Source organism: Salvelinus fontinalis, chromosome 2 (genome assembly GCF_029448725.1).
Source record: "Salvelinus fontinalis isolate EN_2023a chromosome 2, ASM2944872v1, whole genome shotgun sequence".
In the NCBI taxonomy this organism is placed as follows: Eukaryota; Metazoa; Chordata; class Actinopteri; order Salmoniformes; family Salmonidae; genus Salvelinus; species Salvelinus fontinalis.
The window spans coordinates 95,053,464-95,074,707 of NC_074666.1; the positions used below are offsets into that span (position 1 = coordinate 95,053,464).

At 47.5% G+C, this 21,244-nt stretch overlaps 1 protein-coding gene across 3 annotated transcripts in view; it reads right to left on the minus strand.

The window, feature by feature from the left end:
• LOC129832272 (developmentally-regulated GTP-binding protein 2) overlaps positions 1–21,244 on the minus strand; it is a 96,188-nt gene that overhangs the window by 72,870 nt on the left and 2,074 nt on the right. For all 3 annotated transcript variants that reach the window (XM_055896217.1, XM_055896225.1, XM_055896207.1), the window contains exons 2-3: positions 18,035–18,140; positions 237–397 (exon numbers count right to left, since the gene is read on the minus strand). In XM_055896217.1, the coding sequence (XP_055752192.1) occupies positions 237–397; positions 18,035–18,098 (225 nt within the window). In that variant the 5' untranslated portion in view covers positions 18,099–18,140. The remainder of the gene's footprint in view (positions 1–236; positions 398–18,034; positions 18,141–21,244) is intronic.

Consider the following 21,244-nt stretch of genomic DNA (forward strand, 5'->3'; position numbering starts at 1 on the left):
GTTAACACACAGGACTAGAGGACAGAGACATGGGTTAACACACAGGACTAGAGGACAGAGACATGGGTTAACACACAGGACTAGAGGACAGAGACATGGGTTAACACACAGGACTAGAGGACAGAGACATGGGTTAACACACAGGACTAGAGGACAGAGACATGGGTTAACACACAGGACTAGAGGACAGAGACATGGGTTAACACACAGGACTAGAGGACAGAGACATGGGTTACCTTTCCAACGGAGGGGAAGCCAATCAGTGCGACACGTGCGTCTCCAGACTTCATGACATCGAAGCCCTCTCCTTTAGCTCCTGCGGTCTTGGAAGGTTCCAGCAGCTGGGCGCGGTACTTCGCTAGCTTAGCCTTCAACAGGCCCAGATGGTACTCCGTGGCTACACACACAGGGGGAATACTGGGACTTAGCTAGCTTACTACACACACAGGGGGAATACTGGGACTTAGCTAGCTTAGCCTTCAGCAGGCCCAGATGGTACTCCGTGGCTACACACACAGGGAGAATACTGGGACTTAGCTAGCTTACTACACACACAGGGGGAATACTGGGACTTAGCTAGCTTAGCCTTCAGCAGGCCCAGATGGTACTCCGTGGCTACACACACAGGGGGAATACTGGGACTTAGCTAGCTTACTACACACACAGGGGGAATACTGGGACTTAGCCTTCAACAGGCCCAGATGGTACTCCGTGGCTACACACACAGGGGGAATACTGGGACTTAGCTAGCTTACTACACACACAGGGGGAATACTGGGACTTAGCTAGCTTAGCCTTCAACAGGCCCAGATGGTACTCCGTGGCTACACACACAGGGGGAATACTGGGACTTAGCTAGCTTACTACACACACAGGGGGAACACTGGGACTTAGCTAGCTTAGCCTTCAACAGGCCCAGATGGTACTCCGTGGCTACACACACAGGGGGAATACTGGGACTTAGCTAGCTTACTACACACACAGGGGGAATACTGGGACTTAGCTAGCTTACTACACACACAGGGGGAATACTGGGACTTAGCTAGCTTAGCCTTCAACAGGCCCAGATGGTACTCCGTGGCTACACACACAGGGGGAATACTGGGACTTAGCTAGCTTACTACACACACAGGGGGAATACTGGGACTTAGCTAGCTTACTACACACACAGGGGGAATACTGGGACTTAGCTAGCTTAGCCTTCAGCAGGCCCAGATGGTACTACGTGGCTACACACACAGGGGGAATACTGGGACTTAGCTAGCTTACTACACACACAGGGGGAATACTGGGACTTAGCTAGCTTAGCCTTCAGCAGGCCCAGATGGTACTCCGTGGCTACACACACAGGGGGAATACTGGGACTTAGCTAGCTTACTACACACACAGGGGGAATACTGGGACTTAGCTAGCTTACTACACACACAGGGGGAATACTGGGACTTAGCTAGCTTACTACACACACAGGGGGAATACTGGGACTTAGCTAGCTTACTACACACACAGGGGGAATACTGGGACTTAGCTAGCTTACTACACACACAGGGAGAATACTGGGACTTAGCTAGCTTACTACACACACAGGGGGAACACTGGGACTTAGCTAGCTTACTACACACACAGGGAGAATACTGGGACTTAGCTAGCTTACTACACACACAGGGGGAATACTGGGACTTAGCTAGCTTACTACACACACAGGGAGAATACTGGGACTTAGCTAGCTTACTACACACACAGGGAGAATACTGGGACTTAGCTAGCTTACTACACACACAGGGAGAATACTGGGACTTAGCTAGCTTACTACACACACAGGGGGAATACTGGGACTTAGCTAGCTTACTACACACACAGGGGGAATACTGGGACTTAGCTAGCTTACTACACACACAGGGGGAACACTGGGACTTAGCTAGCTTAGCCTTCAACAGGCCCAGATGGTACTCCGTGGCTACACACACAGGGGGAATACTGGGACTTAGCTAGCTTACTACACACACAGGGGGAATACTGGGACTTAGCTAACTTACTACACACACAGGGGGAATACTGGGACTTAGCTAGCTTACTACACACACAGGGGGAATACTGGGACTTAGCTAGCTTAGCCTTCAACAGGCCCAGATGGTACTCCGTGGCTACACACACAGGGGGAATACTGGGACTTAGCTAGCTTACTACACACACAGGGGGAATACTGGGACTTAGCTAGCTTACTACACACACAGGGGGAATACTGGGACTTAGCTAGCTTAGCCTTCAGCAGGCCCAGATGGTACTCCGTGGCTACACACACAGGGGGAATACTGGGACTTAGCTAGCTTAGCCTTCAACAGGCCCAGATGGTACTCCGTGGCTACACACACAGGGGGAATACTGGGACTTAGCTAGCTTACTACACACACAGGGGGAATACTGGGACTTAGCTAGCTTACTACACACACAGGGGGAATACTGGGACTTAGCTAGCTTAGCCTTCAGCAGGCCCAGATGGTACTCCGTGGCTACACACACAGGGGGAATACTGGGACTTAGCTAGCTTACTACACACACAGGGGGAATACTGGGACTTAGCTAGCTTAGCCTTCAACAGGCCCAGATGGTACTCCGTGGCTACACACACAGGGGGAATACTGGGACTTAGCTAGCTTAGCCTTCAACAGGCCCAGATGGTACTCCGTGGCTACACACACAGGGGGAATACTGGGACTTAGCTAGCTTACTACACACACAGGGGGAATACTGGGACTTAGCTAGCTTACTACACACAAAGGGGGAATATTGGGACTTAGCTAGCTTACTACACACACAGGGGGAATACTGGGACTTAGCTAGCTTACTACACACACAGGGGGAACACTGGGACTTAGCTAGCTTACTACACACACAGGGGGAATGATGGGAACATTAGGTTGGTTCAACAACGTATCCTTTCTCAGCTACTGGCTAACAACAGCAAGGTAGAGAAGAGACCAGGCAGTCAGCCTGCTAATTAGTGTTCACAGAGACCAGGCAGTCAGCCTGCTAATTAGTGTTCACAGAGACCAGGCAGTCAGCCTGCTAATTAGTGTTCACAGAGACCAGGCAGTCAGCCTGCTAATTAGTGTTCACAGAGACCAGGCAGTCAGCCTGCTAATTAGTGTTCACAGAGACCAGGCAGTCAGCCCACTAATTAGTGTTCACAGAGACCAGGCAGTCAGCCCGCTAATTAGTGTTCACAGAGACCAGGCAGTCAGCCCGCTAATTAGTGTTCACAGAGACCAGGCAGTCAGCCCGCTAATTAGTGTTCACAGAGACCAGGCAGTCAGCCCACTAAGAGGTCTCTTCAGTCCCCAAGTCCAGAACAGACTATGGGAGGCTCACAGTACTACATAGAGCCACGACTACATGGAACTCTATTCCACAGTACTACATAGAGCCATGACTACATGGAACTCTATTCCACAGTACTACATAGAGCCCCGACTACATGGAACTCTATTCCACAGTACTACATAGAGCCACGACTACATGGAACTCTATTCCACAGTACTACATAGAGCCACGACTACACGGAACTCTATTCCACAGTACTACATAGAGCCACGACTACATGGAACTCTATTCCACAGTACTACATAGAGCCACGACTACATGGAACTCTATTCCACAGTACTACATAGAGCCACGACTACATGGAACTCTATTCCACAGTACTACACAGAGCCACGACTACATGTAACTCTATTCCACAGTACTACATAGAGCCACGACTACATGGAACTCTATTCCACAGTACTACATAGAGCCACGACTACATGGAACTCTATTCCACAGTACTACATAGAGCCACGACTACACGGAACTCTATTCCACAGTACTACATAGAGCCATGACTACATGGAACTCTATTCCACAGTACTACATAGAGCCACGACTACATGGAACTCTATTCCACAGTACTACATAGAGCCACGACTACATGGAACTCTATTCCACAGTACTACACAGAGCCACGACTACATGTAACTCTATTCCACAGTACTACATAGAGCCACGACTACATGGAACTCTATTCCACAGTACTACATAGAGCCACGACTACATGGAACTCTATTCCACAGTACTACATAGAGCCATGACTACATGGAACTCTATTCCACAGTACTACATAGAGCCATGACTACATGGAACTCTATTCCACAGTACTACATAGAGCCATGACTACATGGAACTCTATTCCACAGTACTACATAGAGCCATGACTACATGGAACTCTATTCCACAGTACTACATAGAGCCATGACTACATGGAACTCTATTCCACAGTACTACATAGAGCCATGACTACATGGAACTCTATTCCACAGTACTACATAGAGCCACGACTACATGGAACTCTATTCCACAGTACTACATAGAGCCATGACTACATGGAACTCTATTCCACAGTACTACATAGAGCCATGACTACATGGAACTCTATTCCACAGTACTACATAGAGCCATGACTACATGGAACTCTATTCCACAGTACTACATAGAGCCATGACTACATGGAACTCTATTCCACAGTACTACATAGAGCCATGACTACATGGAACTCTATTCCACAGTACTACATAGAGCCATGACTACATGGAACTCTATTCCACAGTACTACATAGAGCCATGACTACATGGAACTCTATTCCACAGTACTACATAGAGCCATGACTACATGGAACTCTATTCCACAGTACTACATAGAGCCATGACTACATGGAACTCTATTCCACAGTACTACATAGAGCCACGACTACATGGAACTCTATTCCACAGTACTACATAGAGCCATGACTACATGGAACTCTATTCCACAGTACTACATAGAGCCATGACTACATGGAACTCTATTCCACAGTACTACATAGAGCCATGACTACATGGAACTCTATTCCACAGTACTACATAGAGCCATGACTACATGGAACTCTATTCCACAGTACTACATAGAGCCACGACTACATGGAACTCTATTCCACAGTACTACATAGAGCCATGACTACACGGAACTCTATTCCACATCAGGTAACTGATGCAGCAGTAGAATCAGATTTACATAACAGGTTAAAGTACACCTTGGAACAGCATGGAAAGTGAAGAGACACATACACCTGCATACACACATAACATACACACACACATAACATACACACACACATAACATACGCACACATAACACACATACACAACATACGTACTATTCACACACGTACACATGGATGTAGTGTTGTAGATATGTGGTAGTGGTGTAGGGGCCTGAGGGCAAACACATAGTGTGTTGTGAATTCTGCAATGAATGTATTGTAATGTTTTTTAAATTGTGTAACTGCTTAATTTTGCTAGACCCCAGGAAGAGTAGCTGCTATGGGGATCCATAATAAACCCCAGGAAGAGTAGCTGCTATGGGGATCCATAATAAACCCCAGGAAGAGTAGCTGCTATGGGGATCCATAATAAACCCCAGGAAGAGTAGCTGCTATGGGGATCCATAATAAACCCCAGGAAGAGTAGCTGCTAATGGGGACCCATAATAAACCCCAGGAAGTGTAGCTGCTATGGGGATCCATAATAAACCACAGGAAGTGTAGCTGCTATGGGGATCCATAATAAACCCCAGGAAGAGTAGCTGCTATGGGGATCCATAAAAAACCCCAGGAAGAGTAGCTGAGCTAATGTAGATCCATAATAAACACCAGGAAGTGTAGCTGCTAATGGGGATCCATAATAAACCCCAGGAAGAGTAGCTGCTAATGGGGACCCATAATAAACCCCAGGAAGTGTAGCTGCTATGGGGATCCATAATAAACCCCAGGAAGAGTAGCTGCTAATGGGGATCCATAATAAACCCCAGGAAGAGTAGCTGCTATGGGGATCCATAATAAACCCCAGGAAGAGTAGCTGCTATGGGGATCCATAATAAACCCCAGGAAGAGTAGCTGCTATGGGGATCCATAATAAACCCCAGGAAGAGTAGCTGCTATGGGGATCCATAATAAACCCCAGGAAGAGTAGCTGCTAATGGGGATCCATAATAAACCCCAGGAAGAGTAGCTGCTATGGGGATCCATAATAAACCACAGGAAGAGTAGCTGAGCTAATGGGGATCCATAATAAACCACAGGAAGTGTAGCTGCTATATGGATTCATAATAAACCCCAGGAAGTGTAGCTGCTATGGGGATCCATAATAAACCCCAGGAAGAGTAGCTGCTATGGGGATCCATAATAAACCCCAGGAAGAGTAGCTGCTAATGGGGATCCATAATAAACCCCAGGAAGAGTAGCTGCTAATGGGGATCCATAATAAACCCCAGGAAGAGTAGCTGCTATGGGGATCCATAATAAACCCCAGGAAGAGTAGCTGCTAATGGGGATCCATAATAAACCCCAGGAAGAGTAGCTGCTAATGGGGATCCATAATAAACCCCAGGAAGAGTAGCTGCTACGGGGATCCATAATAAACCCCAGGAAGAGTAGCTGCTATGGGGATCCATAATAAACCCCAGGAAGAGTAGCTGCTATCCATAATAAACCCCAGGAAGAGTAGCTGCTATGGGGATCCATAATAAACCCCAGGAAGAGTAGCTGCTAATGGGGATCCATAATAAACCCCAGGAAGAGTAGCTGCTATGGGGATCCATAATAAACCCCAGGAAGAGTAGCTGCTAATGGGGACCCATAATAAACCCCAGGAAGTGTAGCTGCTATGGGGATCCATAATAAACCACAGGAAGTGTAGCTGCTATGGGGATCCATAATAAACCCCAGGAAGAGTAGCTGCTATGGGGATCCATAATAAACCCCAGGAAGAGTAGCTGAGCTAATGGGGATCCATAATAAACCCCAGGAAGTGTAGCTGCTAATGGGGATCCATAATAAACCCCAGGAAGAGTAGCTGCTAATGGGGACCCATAATAAACCCCAGGAAGTGTAGCTGCTATGGGGATCCATAATAAACCCCAGGAAGAGTAGCTGCTAATGGGGATCCATAATAAACCCCAGGAAGAGTAGCTGCTATGGGGATCCATAATAAACCCCAGGAAGAGTAGCTGCTATGGGGATCCATAATAAACCCCAGGAAGAGAAGCTGCTATGGGGATCCATAATAAACCCCAGGAAGAGTAGCTGCTATGGGGATCCATAATAAACCCCAGGAAGAGTAGCTGCTATGGGGATCCATAATAAACCCCAGGAAGAGTAGCTGCTAATGGGGATCCATAATAAACCCCAGGAAGAGTAGCTGCTATGGGGATCCATAATAAACCACAGGAAGAGTAGCTGAGCTAATGGGGATCCATAATAAACCACAGGAAGTGTAGCTGCTATATGGATTCATAATAAACCCCAGGAAGTGTAGCTGCTATGGGGATCCATAATAAACCCCAGGAAGAGTAGCTGCTATGGGGATCCATAATAAACCCCAGGAAGAGTAGCTGCTAATGGGGATCCATAATAAACCCCAGGAAGAGTAGCTGCTAATGGGGATCCATAATAAACCCCAGGAAGAGTAGCTGCTATGGGGATCCATAATAAACCCCAGGAAGAGTAGCTGCTAATGGGGATCCATAATAAACCCCAGGAAGAGTAGCTGCTAATGGGGATCCATAATAAACCCCAGGAAGAGTAGCTGCTAATGGGGATCCATAATAAACCCCAGGAAGAGTAGCTGCTACGGGGATCCATAATAAACCCCAGGAAGAGTAGCTGCTATGGGGATCCATAATAAACCCCAGGAAGAGTAGCTGCTATCCATAATAAACCCCAGGAAGAGTAGCTGCTATGGGGATCCATAATAAACCCCAGGAAGAGTAGCTGCTAATGGGGATCCATAATAAACCCCAGGAAGAGTAGCTGCTATGGGGATCCATAATAAACCCCAGGAAGAGTAGCTGCTACGGGGATCCATAATAAACCCCAGGAAGAGTAGCTGCTACGGGGATCCATAATAAACCCCAGGAAGAGTAGCTGCTATGGGGATCCATAATAAACCCCAGGAAGAGTAGCTGCTATGGGGATCCATAATAAACCCCAGGAAGAGTAGCTGCTAATGGGGATCCATAATAAACCCCAGGAAGAGTAGCTGCTATGGGGATCCATAATAAACCCCAGGAAGAGCAGCTGCCTCGGGGGATCCATAATAAACCCCAGGAAGAGTAGCTGCTAATGGGGATCCATAATAAACCCCAGGAAGAGTAGCTGCTATGGGGATCCATAATAAACCCCAGGAAGAGTAGCTGCTAATGGGGATCCATAATAAACCCCAGGAAGAGTAGCTGCTATGGGGATCCATAATAAACAACAAGAAGAGTAGCTGCTATCCATAATAAACCCCAGGAAGAGTAGCTGCTATGGGGATCCATAATAAACCCCAGGAAGTATAGCTGCTATGGGGATCCATAATAAACCCCAGGAAGAGTAGCTGCTATGGGGATCCATAATAAACCCCAGGAAGAGTAGCTGCTAATGGGGATCCATAATAAACCCCAGGAAGAGTAGCTGCTATGGGGATCCATAATAAACCCCAGGAAGAGTAGCTGCTATGGGGATCCATAATAAACCCCAGGAAGAGTAGCTGCTAATGGGGATCCATAATAAACCCCAGGAAGAGTAGCTGCTACGGGGATCCATAATAAACCCCAGGAAGAGTAGCTGCTACGGGGATCCATAATAAACCCCAGGAAGAGTAGCTGCTACGGGGATCCATAATAAACCCCAGGAAGAGTAGCTGCTATGGGGATCCATAATAAACCCCAGGAAGAGTAGCTGCTATGGGGATCCATAATAAACCCCAGGAAGTGTAGCTGCTATGGGGATCCATAATAAACCCCAGGAAGAGTAGCTGCTATGGGGATCCATAATAAACCCCAGGAAGAGTAGCTGCTATGGGGATCCATAATAAACCCCAGGAAGTGTAGCTGAGCTAATGGGGATCCATAATAAACCCCAGGAAGAGTAGCTGCTATGGGGATCCATAATAAACCCCAGGAAGAGTAGCTGCTATCCATAATAAACCCCAGGAAGTGTAGCTGCTATGGGGATCCTTAATAAACCCCAGGAAGAGTAGCTGCTATGGGGATCCATAATAAACCCCAGGAAGAGTAGCTGCTATGGGGATCCATAATAAACCCCAGGAAGAGTAGCTGCTATGGGGATCCATAATAAACCCCAGGAAGAGTAGCTGCTATCCATAATAAACCCCAGGAAGAGTAGCTGCTATGGGGATCCATAATAAACCCCAGGAAGAGTAGCTGCTAATGGGGATCCATAATAAACCCCAGGAAGAGTAGCTGCTATGGGGATCCATAATAAACCCCAGGAAGAGTAGCTGCTAATGGGGATCCATAATAAACCCCAGGAAGAGTAGCTGCTAATGGGGATCCATAATAAACCCAAGGAAGTGTAGCTGCTATGGGGATCCATAATAAACCCCAGGAAGAGTAGCTGCTATGGGGATCCATAATAAACCCCAGGAAGAGTAGCTGCTAATGGGGATCCATAATAAACCCCAGGAAGTGTAGCTGCTATGGGGATCCATAATAAACCCCAGGAAGAGTAGGTGCTATGGGGATCCATAATAAACCCCAGGAAGAGTAGCTGCTATGGGGATCCATAATAAACCCCAGGAAGAGTAGCTGCTAATGGGGATCCATAATAAACCCCAGGAAGAGTAGCTGCTATGGGGATCCATAATAAACCCCAGGAAGAGTAGCTGCTAATGGGGATCCATAATAAACCCCAGGAAGTGTAGCTGCTATGGGGATCCATAATAAACCCCAGGAAGTGTAGCTGCTATGGGGATCCATAATAAACCCCAGGAAGAGTAGCTGCTATGGGGATCCATAATAAACCTCAGGAAGTGTAGCTGCTATGGGGATCCATTAATAAACCCCAGGAAGAGTAGCTGCTATGGGGATCCATAATAAACCCCAGGAAGAGTAGCTGCTAATGGGGATCCATAATAAACCCCAGGAAGAGTAGCTGCTATGGGGATCCATAATAAACCCCAGGAAGAGTAGCTGCTATGGGGATCCATAATAAACCCCAGGAAGAGTAGCTGCTAATGGGGATCCATAATAAACCCCAGGAAGAGTAGCTGCTATGGGGATCCATAATAAACCACAGGAAGAGTAGCTGAGCTAATGGGGATCCATAATAAACCACAGGAAGTGTAGCTGCTATAGGGATTCATAATAAACCCCAGGAAGTGTAGCTGCTATGGGGATCCATAATAAACCCCAGGAAGTGTAGCTGCTATGGGGATACATAATAAACCCCAGGAAGAGTAGCTGCTATGGGGATCCATAATAAACCCCAGGAAGTGTAGCTGCTATGGGGATCCATAATAAACCCCAGGAAGAGTAGCTGCTATGGGGATCCATAATAAACCTCAGGGAGAGTATCTGCTATGGGGATCCATAATAAACCCCAGGAAGAGTAGCTGCTAATGGGGATCCATAATAAACCCCAGGAAGTGTAGCTGCTATGGGGATCCATAATAAACCCCAGGAAGAGTAGCTGCTAATGGGGATCCATAATAAACCCCAGGAAGAGTAGCTGCTATGGGGATCCATAATAAACCCCAGGAAGAGTAGCTGAGCTAATGGGGATCCATAATAAACCCCAGGAAGTGTAGCTGCTATGGGGATCCATAATAAACCCCAGGAAGAGTAGCTGCTATGGGGATCCATAATAAACCCCAGGAAGAGTAGCTGCTATGGGGATCCTTAATAAACCCCAGGAAGAGTAGCTGCTATGGGGATCCATAATAAACCCCAGGAAGTGTAGCTGCTATGGGGATCCATAATAAACCCCAGGAAGAGTAGCTGCTATGGGGATCCATAATAAACCCCAGGAAGTATAGCTGCTATGGGGATCCATAATAAACCCCAGGAAGTGTAGCTGCTATGGGGATCCATAATAAACCCCAGGAAGTATAGCTGCTATGGGGATCCATAATAAACCCCAGGAAGAGTAGCTGCTAATGGGGATCCATAATAAACCCCAGGAAGAGTAGCTGCTATGGGGATCCATAATAAACCCCAGGAAGAGTAGCTGCTATGGGGATCCATAATAAACCCCAGGAAGAGTAGCTGCTAATGGGGATCCATAATAAACCCCAGGAAGAGTAGCTGCTAATGGGGATCCATAATAAACCCCAGGAAGAGTAGCTGCTATGGGGATCCATAATAAACCCCAGGAAGAGTAGCTGCTAATGGGGATCCATAATAAACCCCAGGAAGAGTAGCTGCTAATGGGGATCCATAATAAACCCCAGGAAGAGTAGCTGCTACGGGGATCCATAATAAACCCCAGGAAGAGTAGCTGCTATGGGGATCCATAATAAACCCCAGGAAGAGTAGCTGCTATCCATAATAAACCCCAGGAAGAGTAGCTGCTATGGGGATCCATAATAAACCCCAGGAAGAGTAGCTGCTAATGGGGATCCATAATAAACCCCAGGAAGAGTAGCTGCTATGGGGATCCATAATAAACCCCAGGAAGAGTAGCTGCTACGGGGATCCATAATAAACCCCAGGAAGAGTAGCTGCTACGGGGATCCATAATAAACCCCAGGAAGAGTAGCTGCTATGGGGATCCATAATAAACCCCAGGAAGAGTAGCTGCTATGGGGATCCATAATAAACCCCAGGAAGAGTAGCTGCTATCCATAATAAACCCCAGGAAGAGTAGCTGCTATGGGGATCCATAATAAACCCCAGGAAGTATAGCTGCTATGGGGATCCATAATAAACCCCAGGAAGAGTAGCTGCTATGGGGATCCATAATAAACCCCAGGAAGAGTAGCTGCTAATGGGGATCCATAATAAACCCCAGGAAGAGTAGCTGCTATGGGGATCCATAATAAACCCCAGGAAGAGTAGCTGCTATGGGGATCCATAATAAACCCCAGGAAGAGTAGCTGCTAATGGGGATCCATAATAAACCCCAGGAAGAGTAGCTGCTATGGGGATCCATAATAAACCCCAGGAAGAGTAGCTGCTACGGGGATCCATAATAAACCCCAAGAAGAGTAGCTGCTACGGGGATCCATAATAAACCCCAGGAAGAGTAGCTGCTATGGGGATCCATAATAAACCCCAGGAAGTGTAGCTGCTATGGGGATCCATAATAAACCCCAGGAAGAGTAGCTGCTATGGGGATCCATAATAAACCCCAGGAAGAGTAGCTGCTATGGGGATCCATAATAAACCCCAGGAAGTGTAGCTGAGCTAATGGGGATCCATAATAAACCCCAGGAAGAGTAGCTGCTATGGGGATCCATAATAAACCCCAGGAAGAGTAGCTGCTATCCATAATAAACCCCAGGAAGTGTAGCTGCTATGGGGATCCTTAATAAACCCCAGGAAGAGTAGCTGCTATGGGGATCCATAATAAACCCCAGGAAGAGTAGCTGCTATGGGGATCCATAATAAACCCCAGGAAGAGTAGCTGCTATGGGGATCCATAATAAACCCCAGGAAGAGTAGCTGCTATCCATAATAAACCCCAGGAAGTGTAGCTGCTATGGGGATCCTTAATAAACCCCAGGAAGAGTAGCTGCTATGGGGATCCATAATAAACCCCAGGAAGAGTAGCTGCTATGGGGATCCATAATAAACCCCAGGAAGAGTAGCTGCTATGGGGATCCATAATAAACCCCAGGAAGAGTAGCTGCTATCCATAATAAACCCCAGGAAGAGTAGCTGCTATGGGGATCCATAATAAACCCCAGGAAGAGTAGCTGCTAATGGGGATCCATAATAAACCCCAGGAAGAGTAGCTGCTATGGGGATCCATAATAAACCCCAGGAAGAGTAGCTGCTATGGGGATCCATAATAAACCCCAGGAAGAGTAGCTGCTATCCATAATAAACCCCAGGAAGAGTAGCTGCTATGGGGATCCATAATAAACCCCAGGAAGTATAGCTGCTATGGGGATCCATAATAAACCCCAGGAAGAGTAGCTGCTATGGGGATCCATAATAAACCCCAGGAAGAGTAGCTGCTAATGGGGATCCATAATAAACCCCAGGAAGAGTAGCTGCTATGGGGATCCATAATAAACCCCAGGAAGAGTAGCTGCTATGGGGATCCATAATAAACCCCAGGAAGAGTAGCTGCTAATGGGGATCCATAATAAACCCCAGGAAGAGTAGCTGCTATGGGGATCCATAATAAACCCCAGGAAGAGTAGCTGCTACGGGGATCCATAATAAACCCCAGGAAGAGTAGCTGCTACGGGGATCCATAATAAACCCCAGGAAGAGTAGCTGCTATGGGGATCCATAATAAACCCCAGGAAGTGTAGCTGCTATGGGGATCCATAATAAACCCCAGGAAGAGTAGCTGCTATGGGGATCCATAATAAACCCCAGGAAGAGTAGCTGCTATGGGGATCCATAATAAACCCCAGGAAGTGTAGCTGAGCTAATGGGGATCCATAATAAACCCCAGGAAGAGTAGCTGCTATGGGGATCCATAATAAACCCCAGGAAGAGTAGCTGCTATCCATAATAAACCCCAGGAAGTGTAGCTGCTATGGGGATCCTTAATAAACCCCAGGAAGAGTAGCTGCTATGGGGATCCATAATAAACCCCAGGAAGAGTAGCTGCTATGGGGATCCATAATAAACCCCAGGAAGAGTAGCTGCTATGGGGATCCATAATAAACCCCAGGAAGAGTAGCTGCTATCCATAATAAACCCCAGGAAGTGTAGCTGCTATGGGGATCCTTAATAAACCCCAGGAAGAGTAGCTGCTATGGGGATCCATAATAAACCCCAGGAAGAGTAGCTGCTATGGGGATCCATAATAAACCCCAGGAAGAGTAGCTGCTATGGGGATCCATAATAAACCCCAGGAAGAGTAGCTGCTATCCATAATAAACCCCAGGAAGAGTAGCTGCTATGGGGATCCATAATAAACCCCAGGAAGAGTAGCTGCTAATGGGGATCCATAATAAACCCCAGGAAGAGTAGCTGCTATGGGGATCCATAATAAACCCCAGGAAGAGTAGCTGCTAATGGGGATCCATAATAAACCCCAGGAAGAGTAGCTGCTAATGGGGATCCATAATAAACCCCAGGAAGTGTAGCTGCTATGGGGATCCATAATAAACCCCAGGAAGAGTAGCTGCTATGGGGATCCATAATAAACCCCAGGAAGAGTAGCTGCTAATGGGGATCCATAATAAACCCCAGGAAGTGTAGCTGCTATGGGGATCCAAAATAAACCCCAGGAAGAGTAGCTGCTATGGGGATCCATAATAAACCCCAGGAAGAGTAGCTGCTAATGGGGATCCATAATAAACCCCAGGAAGAGTAGCTGCTATGGGGATCCATAATAAACCCCAGGAAGAGTAGCTGCTAATGGGGATCCATAATAAACCCCAGGAAGTGTAGCTGCTATGGGGATCCATAATAAACCCCAGGAAGTGTAGCTGCTATGGGGATCCATAATAAACCCCAGGAAGTGTAGCTGCTATGGGGATCCATAATAAACCTCAGGAAGTGTAGCTGCTATGGGGATCCATAATAAACCCCAGGAAGTGTAGCTGCTATGGGGATCCATAATAAACCTCAGGAAGTGTAGCTGCTATGGGGATCCATAATAAACCCCAGGAAGAGTAGCTGCTATGGGGATCCATAATAAACCCCAGGAAGAGTAGCTGCTAATGGGGATCCATAATAAACCCCAGGAAGAGTAGCTGCTATGGGGATCCATAATAAACCCCAGGAAGAGTAGCTGCTAATGGGGATCCATAATAAACCCCAGGAAGAGTAGCTGCTATGGGGATCCATAATAAACCCCAGGAAGAGTAGCTGCTAATGGGGATCCATAATAAACCCCAGGAAGAGTAGCTGCTATGGGGATCCATAATAAACCACAGGAAGAGTAGCTGAGCTAACGGGGATCCATAATAAACCACAGGAAGTGTAGCTGCTATATGGATTCATAATAAACCCCAGGAAGTGTAGCTGCTATGGGGATCCATAATAAACCCCAGGAAGAGTAGCTGCTATGGGGATCCATAATAAACCCCAGGAAGAGTAGCTGCTAATGGGGATCCATAATAAACCCCAGGAAGAGTAGCTGCTAATGGGGATCCATAATAAACCCCAGGAAGAGTAGCTGCTATGGGGATCCATAATAAACCCCAGGAAGAGTAGCTGCTAATGGGGATCCATAATAAACCCCAGGAAGAGTAGCTGCTAATGGGGATCCATAATAAACCCCAGGAAGAGTAGCTGCTACGGGGATCCATAATAAACCCCAGGAAGAGTAGCTGCTATGGGGATCCATAATAAACCCCAGGAAGAGTAGCTGCTATCCATAATAAACCCCAGGAAGAGTAGCTGCTATGGGGATCCATAATAAACCCCAGGAAGAGTAGCTGCTAATGGGGATCCATAATAAACCCCAGGAAGAGTAGCTGCTATGGGGATCCATAATAAACCCCAGGAAGAGTAGCTGCTACGGGGATCCATAATAAACCCCAGGAAGAGTAGCTGCTACGGGGATCCATAATAAACCCCAGGAAGAGTAGCTGCTATGGGGATCCATAATAAACCCCAGGAAGAGTAGCTGCTATGGGGATCCATAATAAACCCCAGGAAGTGTAGCTGCTATGGGGATCCATAATAAACCCCAGGAAGAGTAGCTGCTATGGGGATCCATAATAAACCCCAGGAAGAGTAGCTGCTATGGGGATCCATAATAAACCCCAGGAAGTGTAGCTGAGCTAATGGGGATCCATAATAAACCCCAGGAAGAGTAGCTGCTATGGGGATCCATAATAAACCCCAGGAAGAGTAGCTGCTATCCATAATAAACCCCAGGAAGTGTAGCTGCTATGGGGATCCTTAATAAACCCCAGGAAGAGTAGCTGCTATGGGGATCCATAATAAACCCCAGGAAGAGTAGCTGCTATGGGGATCCATAATAAACCCCAGGAAGAGTAGCTGCTATGGGGATCCATAATAAACCCCAGGAAGAGTAGCTGCTATCCATAATAAACCCCAGGAAGAGTAGCTGCTATGGGGATCCATAATAAACCCCAGGAAGAGTAGCTGCTAATGGGGATCCATAATAAACCCCAGGAAGAGTAGCTGCTATGGGGATCCATAATAAACCCCAGGAAGAGTAGCTGCTAATGGGGATCCATAATAAACCCCAGGAAGAGTAGCTGCTAATGGGGATCCATAATAAACCCCAGGAAGTGTAGCTGCTATGGGGATCCATAATAAACCCCAGGAAGAGTAGCTGCTATGGGGATCCATAATAAACCCCAGGAAGAGTAGCTGCTATGGGGATCCATAATAAACCCCAGGAAGTGTAGCTGCTATGGGGATCCATAATAAACCCCAGGAAGAGTAGCTGCTATGGGGATCCATAATAAACCCCAGGAAGAGTAGCTGCTAATGGGGATCCATAATAAACCCCAGGAAGAGTAGCTGAGCTAATGGGGATCCATAATAAACCCCAGGAAGTGTAGCTGCTATGGGGATCCATAATAAACCCCAGGAAGAGTAGCTGCTATGGGGATCCATAATAAACCCCAGGAAGTGTAGCTGCTATGGGGATCCATAATAAACCCCAGGAAGAGTAGCTGCTAATGGGGATCCATAATAAACCCCAGGAAGAGTAGCTGCTATGGGGATCCATAATAAACCCCAGGAAGTGTAGCTGCTAATGGGGATCCATAATACCCCCAGGAAGTGTAGCTGCTAATGGGGATCCATAATAAACCCCAGGAAGAGTAGCTGCTATGGGGATCCATAATAAACCCCAGGAAGAGTAGCTGCTAATGGGGATCCATAATAAACCCCAGGAAGAGTAGCTGCTATGGGGATCCATAATAAACCCCAGGAAGAGTAGCTGCTAATGGGGATCCATAATAAACCCCAGGAAGAGTAGCTGCTATGGGGATCCATAATAAACCCCAGGAAGAGTAGCTGCTAATGGGGATCCATAATAAACCCCAGGAAGAGTAGCTGCTATGGGGATCCATAATAAACCCCAGGAAGAGTAGCTGCTATGGGGATCCATAATAAACCCCAGGAAGAGTAGCTGCTATGGGGATCCATAATAAACCCCAGGAAGAGTAGCTGCTAATGGGGACCCATAATAAACCCCAGGAAGTGTAGCTGCTATGGGGATCCATAATAAACCCCAGGAAGAGTAGCTGCTATGGGGATCCATAATAAACCCCAGGAAGAGTAGCTGAGCTAATGGGGATCCATAATAAACCACAGGAAGAGTAGCTGCTATGGGGATCCATAATAAACCACAGGAAGAGTAGCTGCTAATGGGGATCCATAATAAACCCCAGGAAGAGTAGCTGCTATGGGGATCCATAATAAACCCCAGGAAGAGTAGCTGAGCTAATGGGGATCCATAATAAACCACAGGAAGAGTAGCTGCTATGGGGATCCATAATAAACCACAGGAAGAGTAGCTGCTATGGGGATCCATAATAAACCCCAGGAAGAGTAGCTGCTAATGGGGATCCATAATAAACCCCAGGAAGAGTAGCTGCTAATGGGGATCCATAATAAACCCCAGGAAGAGTAGCTGCTAATGGGGACCCATAATAAACCCCAGGAAGAGTAGCTGCTATGGGGATCCATAATAAACCCCAGGAAGTGTAGCTGCTATGGGGATCCATAATAAACCCCAGGAAGTGTAGCTGCTAATGGGGATCCATAATAAACCCCAGGAAGTGTAGCTGCTATGGGGATCCATAATAAACCCCAGGAAGTGTAGCTGCTATGGGGATCCATAATAAACCCCAGGAAGAGTAGCTGCTATGGGGATCCATAATAAACCCCAGGAAGAGTAGCTGCTATGGGGATCCATAATAAACCCCAGGAAGAGTAGAGACTCTCACTGTGACATAAGTTGATATAAATGTCCTGGGTAGACAGACCCCAGTAGAGATGGAGTGACTGACAGAGTAACTGGCTAGCTAACCAGCCGGCCACTCTCAGCACACCTCTCTGTCTTACCTTTGTTTTTCTGTGTTCGAGAGATCTCTCTCTCTATCTCTCCTATCTTCTCCAGGATACCCATGTTGTCGCGGCGGGCAGGTTACACTTCTAGTCTGGTTACTGCCTGAAGAGAGACACACATCAGACTGGTTACTGCCTGGAGAGAGACACACATCAGACTGGTTACTGTCTGGAGAGAGACAGACACATCAGACTGGTTACTGTCTGGAGAGAGACAGACACACTACATCAGACTGGTTACTGTCTGGAGAGAGACAGACACACTACATCAGACTGGTTACTGTCTGGAGAGAGACAGACACACTACATCAGACTGGTTACTGCCTGGAGAGAGACAGACATCAGACTGGTTACTGCCTGGAGAGAGACAGACACACACATCAGACTGGTTACTGCCTGGAGAGAGACAGACACACACATCAGACTGGTTACTGCCTGGAGAGAGACAGACACACACATCAGACTGGTTACTGCCTGGAGAGAGACAGACACACACATCAGACTGGTTACTGCCTGGAGAGAGACACACATCAGACTGGTTACTGCCTGGAGAGAGACACACATCAGACTGGTTACTGCCTGGAGAGAGACACATATCAGACTGGTTACTGCCTGGAGAGAGACACACATCAGACTGGTTACTGCCTGGAGAGAGACAGACACACACATCAGACTGGTTACTGCCTGGAGAGAGACAGACACACTACATCAGACTGGTTACTGCCTGGAGAGAGACAGACATCAGACTGGTTACTGCCTGGAGAGAGACACATCAGACTGGTTACTGTCTGGAGAGAGACAGACACACTACATCAGACTGGTTACTGCCTGGAGAGAGACAGACACACTACATCAGACTGGTTACTGCCTGGAGAGAGACAGACACACACATCAGACTGGTTACTGCCTGGAGAGAGACACACATCAGACTGGTTACTGCCTGGAGAGAGACACACATCAGACTGGTTACTGCCTGGAGAGAGACAGACATCAGACTGGTTACTGCCTGGAGAGAGACACACATCAGACTGGTTACTGCCTGGAGAGAGACACACATCAGACTGGTTACTGCCTGGAGAGAGACACACATCAGACTGGTTACTGCCTGGACAGAGACACACATCAGACTGGTTACTGCCTGGACAGACACACACATCAGACTGGTTACTGCCTGGAGAGAGACACACATCAGACTGGTTACTGCCTGGAGAGAGACAGACACACTACATCAGACTGGTTACTGCCTGGAGAGAGACAGACACACTACATCAGACTGGTTACTGCCTGGACAGACACACACATCAGACTGGTTACTGCCTGGACAGACACACACATCAGACTGGTTACTGCCTGGACAGACACACACATCAGACTGGTTACTGCCTGGACAGACACACACATCAGACTGGTTACTGCCTGGAGAGAGACAGACACATCAGACTGGTTACTGCCTGGAGAGAGACAGACACACTACATCAGACTGGTTACTGCCTGGAGAGAGACAGACATCAGACTGGTTACTGCCTGGAGAGAGACAGACACACTACATCAGACTGGTTACTGCCTGGAGAGAGACAGACACATACATCAGACTGGTTACTGCCTGGAGAGAGACACATCAGACTGGTTACTGTCTGGAGAGAGACAGACACACTACATCAGACTGGTTACTGCCTGGAGAGAGACAGACACACACATCAGACTGGTTACTGCCTGGAGAGAGACAGACACACTACATCAGACTGGTTACTGCCTGGAGAGACACACATCAGACTGGTTACTGCCTGGAGAGAGACAGACACACACATCAGACTGGTTACTGCCTGGAGAGAGACAGACACACACATCAGACTGGTTACTGCCTGGAGAGAGACAGACACACTACATCAGACTGGTTACTGCCTGGAGAGAGACAGACACACACATCAGACTGGTTACTGCCTGGAGAGAGACAGACACACTACATCAGACTGGTTACTGTCTGGAGAGAGACAGACATCAGACTGGTTACTGCCTGGAGAGAGACAGACACATACATCAGACTGGTTACTGTCTGGAGAGAGACAGACACATCAGACTGGTTACTGCCTGGAGAGAGACAGACACATCAGACTGGTTACTGCCTGGAGAGACACACATCAGACTGGTTACTGCCTGGAGAGAGACAGACACATCAGACTGGTTACTGTCTGGAGAGAGACAGACACACTACATCAGACTGGTTACTGTCTGGAGAGAGACAGACACATCAGACTGGTTACTGTCTGGAGAGAGACAGACACACTACATCAGACTGGTTACTGCCTGGAGAGAGACAGACACACACATCAGACTGGTTACTGCCTGGAGAGAGACAGACACACACATCAGACTGGTTACTGCCTGGAGAGAGACAGACACACACATCAGACTGGTTACTGTCTGGAGAGAGACAGACACACTACATCAGTCTGGTTACTGCCTGGAGAGACACACACATCAGACTGGTTACTGCCTGGAGAGACACACATCAGACTGGTTACTGTCTGGAGACAGACAGACACACTACATCAGACTGGTTACTGCCTGGAGAGAGACAGACATCAGACTGGTTACTGTCTGGAGACAGACAGACACACTACATCAGACTGGTTACTGCCTGGATAGAGACACACTACATCAGACTGGTTACTGCCTGGATAGAGACACACTACATCAGACTGGTTACTGCCTGGATAGAGACACACTACATCAGACTGGTTACTGTCTGGAGAGAGACAGACACACACATCAGACTGGTTACTGCCTGGAGAGAGACAGACACACTACATCAGACTGGTTACTGTCTGGAGAGAGACAGACACACTACATCAGACTGGTTACTGCCTGGAGAGAGACAGACACACTACATCAGACTGGTTACTGTCTGGAGAGAGACAGACACACTACATCAGACTGGTTACTGCCTGGAGAGAGACAGACACATCAGACTGGTTACTGTCTGGAGAGAGACAGACACACTACATCAGACTGGTTACTGCCTGGAGAGAGACAGACACACACATCAGACTGGTTACTGCCTGGAGAGACACACACATCAGACTGGTTACTGCCTGGAGAGACAGACATCAGACTGGTTACTGTCTGGAGAGAGACAGACACACTACATCAGACTGGTTACTGCCTGGATAGAGACACACTACATCAGACTGGTTACTGCCTGGATAG